This window comes from Sinocyclocheilus rhinocerous, unplaced genomic scaffold (assembly GCF_001515625.1).
Source record: "Sinocyclocheilus rhinocerous isolate Xijiao unplaced genomic scaffold, SAMN03320098_v1.1 scaffold1219, whole genome shotgun sequence".
Lineage (NCBI taxonomy): Eukaryota > Metazoa > Chordata > Actinopteri > Cypriniformes > Cyprinidae > Sinocyclocheilus > Sinocyclocheilus rhinocerous.
Genome location: NW_015634012.1, coordinates 104,343 through 108,106, shown reverse-complemented (window position 1 = coordinate 108,106; position 3,764 = coordinate 104,343). Strand labels below are relative to the sequence as shown.

The following is a 3,764-nucleotide window of genomic DNA, read 5'->3' as shown; positions in this document are numbered from 1 at the left end:
AACAGGATCCTCACATAAGTCCCTGGTCTGTCTAGATGTTGCAGAACATAATGCAGTCCCATGTTTACTGCATCGTCCACAGACCTGTTTGCTCTGTAGGCAAACTGAAGAGGATCCAGTAAGGGTCCAGTAATGTCCTTCAGGTGGGCCAACACCAGTTTTTTCAAAAGACTTCATGACCACAGACGTTAGAGCCACAGGCCTGTAGTCATTAAATCCTGTAATTTTGGATTTCTTTGGGATGGGGATGATGGTGGAGCGTTCGAAGCATGATGGGACTTCGCACAGCTCCAGTGATCTGTTGAAGATCTGTGTGAAGATGGGGGCCAGCTGGTCAGCACAGGATTTCAGACAGATTTTTACGACATTACTTGGTCCCTGACATCTCGACGTGACTTATTCTATTCTAAAACGTTTAAAATAAAGTAATGTGTAAGAACATGTGCTGTTTATAACGCATTTACAGTTTTTTATTCATTAAGTTTTATTAACAGCGTGTTCGTGGTCATTTCTTGCAGCCACGATTCAGCTTATAAAACAAACTAACCATTTGAAATATAAACGTCTGATACATTCACATATAAATCTGAAATCTATAATATGAATACATGCGTTTATGAAAGAGATGGTTTACTGTTCAGTGAGTCAGAGACTCGAGAACCGTTTGGACAGATTCACACCGATTCGTGAATTGTTCAGGGCTGCATTTATCAAAAGCATCGTGAGATAAGTTGATCGTAGAGGCCGTTGGTGGCAATGGATCTATGATCTACGTAGGCTTTCTATGCTTTTGGGAGACGCAGCCCAGAGTGGTTTTTGTACTAGTTCATCCTGTTCCTCAAAAAGATCCGACTCAAATGAACAATTCACAAGTGAATCGGACATCGCTATTCAAGATGGCTGCGCCCATACCCGGCAGCACACATGAGTGTGAAGGCAGTATGGCATCAGTAAAGGCTGTATCCTCTGCTGCGCCTCTCGCTCTTCGTATCGTGGCGGAGTGTCCCGTGAGTAAGGCGAGAGCCTGCACTCTTGCTCTCTCCCACTGCGCTGTCAGCACCCCGGTGTTCATGCCCGTGGGCACTCAGGGTACCCTGAAAGGCATCACTATAGATCAGCTGGAGGATCTGGACTGTCAGATATGCCTGGGAAACACGTATCATCTGGGCATGAGGCCGGTATGTGAGAAGAAATTGTCAGAGTGTTTCATCACAATCAATGCACTGTATATTTTAAACTTGTTTAACTGTTATTGTATGTGTCCTAACAGGGTCCCGAGTTAATAGAGAAAGCCAATGGATTACATGGATTTATGAAGTGGAGTAGAAATCTCTTAACGGTAATTATTATTATTTTTAAACTATTCCCAAACACCAGAAGAACTATTAAGAGTAAAACGTAGAATACCATGATTCGTTTTGTTCACGTTATTCCAATGCAGATTTTGCAGTGTTAGTTTGATGGATAGAGTAGACTGGAGAAGTTATGGAAATGAGTAGAGTCTCCTTTTGCTGTGAATATAATCAAGCCAAACATCAGTCCATTTAAAGTCTAATTGGAAACATTTGCATACTACTACTACTAAAAAAATGTATCTGTCTCAGCAATTTCTATAAAATTATTAAAAAATTTTTTTTTTGATGTGATGAAGGAAAGAATACACTGTGTTTTTCTGTCAATATGGGGTGCTGTGTGTACATTAATGAGGAAAAAAAATTAACTTAAATGATTTTAGCAAATGGCTGCAATATAACAAAGAGTGAAAAATTTAAGGGGGTCTGAATACTTTCCGTACCCACTGTATATATATATATAATTTATATAATTCTTCTTGTATTTTTTTTTATCAACATGATTCAAAATATTCAAACATGTTATGTCAAAAGTAATCTAAAAATAGTCAGAATACATTACATAACATGTGAAATTTAGTAGATTAGGTTACTAACTAAAATTATCATCATGTAAACTGTAATCTGTAAAAGACTAGTTTGTAAGTAATCTACCCAGTACCATTTATATTGTCCAGGAATTTCAAGAACTGCATCTTATTCAATATAAACAATATTTATGGAGGAGGATAAAGAGAGGCGATTGCAGTTTACATCTTGAGTTGATGTGCATTTTAATTTAGATTATCGTTTGGTTATTTTAATATATTAATAAGAATTTATTTTTTTGAGTACTTATAAATCATCCCACTGGCTGAGGCCCACTGATTGAAAACCACTTCTGTTTACTTTTATGAATGAATAATTTTGTCTTGCTCATCGAAATCCCCAATTTCTGTGTTTCGCCCGTGTTTCTTTTAACAGGACAGTGGCGGGTTTCAGATGGTATCTCTATTGGAGCTGTCGGAAGTGACGGAGGAGGGCGTCACGTTCCGTTCCCCTTACGATGGAAAGGAAATCCTGCTCACTCCTGAGCAATCCATTGCCATACAGAACAGCCTGGGTATGAATAATGTTACAGATCATCATCTCTTAACCAGAACGTTCAACAAATGCTTATTGAATCTCTGTGACTCATGGCAATGTGTGTAGGTTCAGACATCATGATGCAGCTGGATGACGTTGTCAGCAGTACGGTGAAAGGGCCGCGGGTGGAGGAGGCCATGCACCGCTCCGTGCGCTGGCTAGACCGCTGCATCGCAGGAAATAAGAATCCAGATCGACAGAACCTGTTTGCCATTATTCAAGGGGGGCTTGATGCCAAACTGCGCAAGGCCTGTTTAGATGGTAAGCGCTGAGTGACTGGACATCAAAAGTGTGTCTGTTATGATGAAGTGGCATTAGTGTGACTACACATTGTAAAAGCCTATTCAAATTCCATTAACATAAACTACCGTTCAAAGGTTTCGGGTCAGTAAGATTTTTTTTTTTTTTTTAAAGAAATGAATACTTTTATTTAGCAGGGACACATTCGATTGATCAAAAGTGAGTGTAAATACATTTATAATGTTACAAAATATTTACATTTCAAGTTGGTTTAAACTTGCTATTCATCAAAGAATCTTGAAAGAAATGTATCATGGTTCCAGAAAAAAATATTAAGCCACAAAACTGTTCAGTGTGGATAATAATAAGATTTTATAAGATTATATTATCTGATAAGAATTTTTTTTTTTTAATTGAGCAGCACATCGGCATATTAGAATGATTTCTGAAGGATCATGTGACACTGAAGATTGGAGTAATGATGCTGAAAATTCAGCTTTGTGTCACAGTAATAAATTACATTAAAATGTATTACAATAGAAAAAGAATTTTAAATTTTAATATTTCACAAAATGATTGTTTTTACTGTATTTTTGATAAAATAAACACAGCCTCGGTGAGCATAAGAGACTTCTTTCAAAAACATTTAAAAAAATTTACTGACCCCAAACTTTTGAACTTAGTCACACTTCTGAATATTTCCTACATTAGAGACAAAATACCAAACCAAGCATAATCTGTAAAAAAAAAAAAGATGCCTCTCAGAACTAACTTTAGTTCTTTTTTTTTTCAGAAATCACGTTTTTTTTATTGCGCATTCCAAGTAATATCAATCAAACTGCAGTTGGGTTGTTTTGATTAAGTAATACTAACTTAAATACAGGTAATTTACTAAATTAAAGGGGTCATATGATGCTATTTTAAAGATCATTATTTTGTGTATTTGGTGTAACAGAATATGTTGACATGCTTTAATGTTCAAAAAACACATTATTTTTCAAATACTGTACATTATTGTAGGTCCTCTATGCCCCGCCTCTCTCAAAC

General features: G+C 36.8%; 1 protein-coding gene across 2 annotated transcripts in view; it reads left to right on the top strand.

Annotated features, from left to right (window-relative positions):
* The first annotated feature begins 706 nt into the window (after positions 1-706).
* The window catches only part of LOC107744982 (queuine tRNA-ribosyltransferase), an 8,994-nt gene continuing 5,936 nt past the window's right edge, over positions 707-3,764 (top strand). For both annotated transcript variants that reach the window (XM_016558815.1, XM_016558816.1), the window contains exons 1-4: positions 707-1,178; positions 1,271-1,339; positions 2,316-2,454; positions 2,544-2,738. In XM_016558815.1, the coding sequence (XP_016414301.1) occupies positions 765-1,178; positions 1,271-1,339; positions 2,316-2,454; positions 2,544-2,738 (817 nt within the window). In that variant the 5' untranslated portion in view covers positions 707-764. The remainder of the gene's footprint in view (positions 1,179-1,270; positions 1,340-2,315; positions 2,455-2,543; positions 2,739-3,764) is intronic.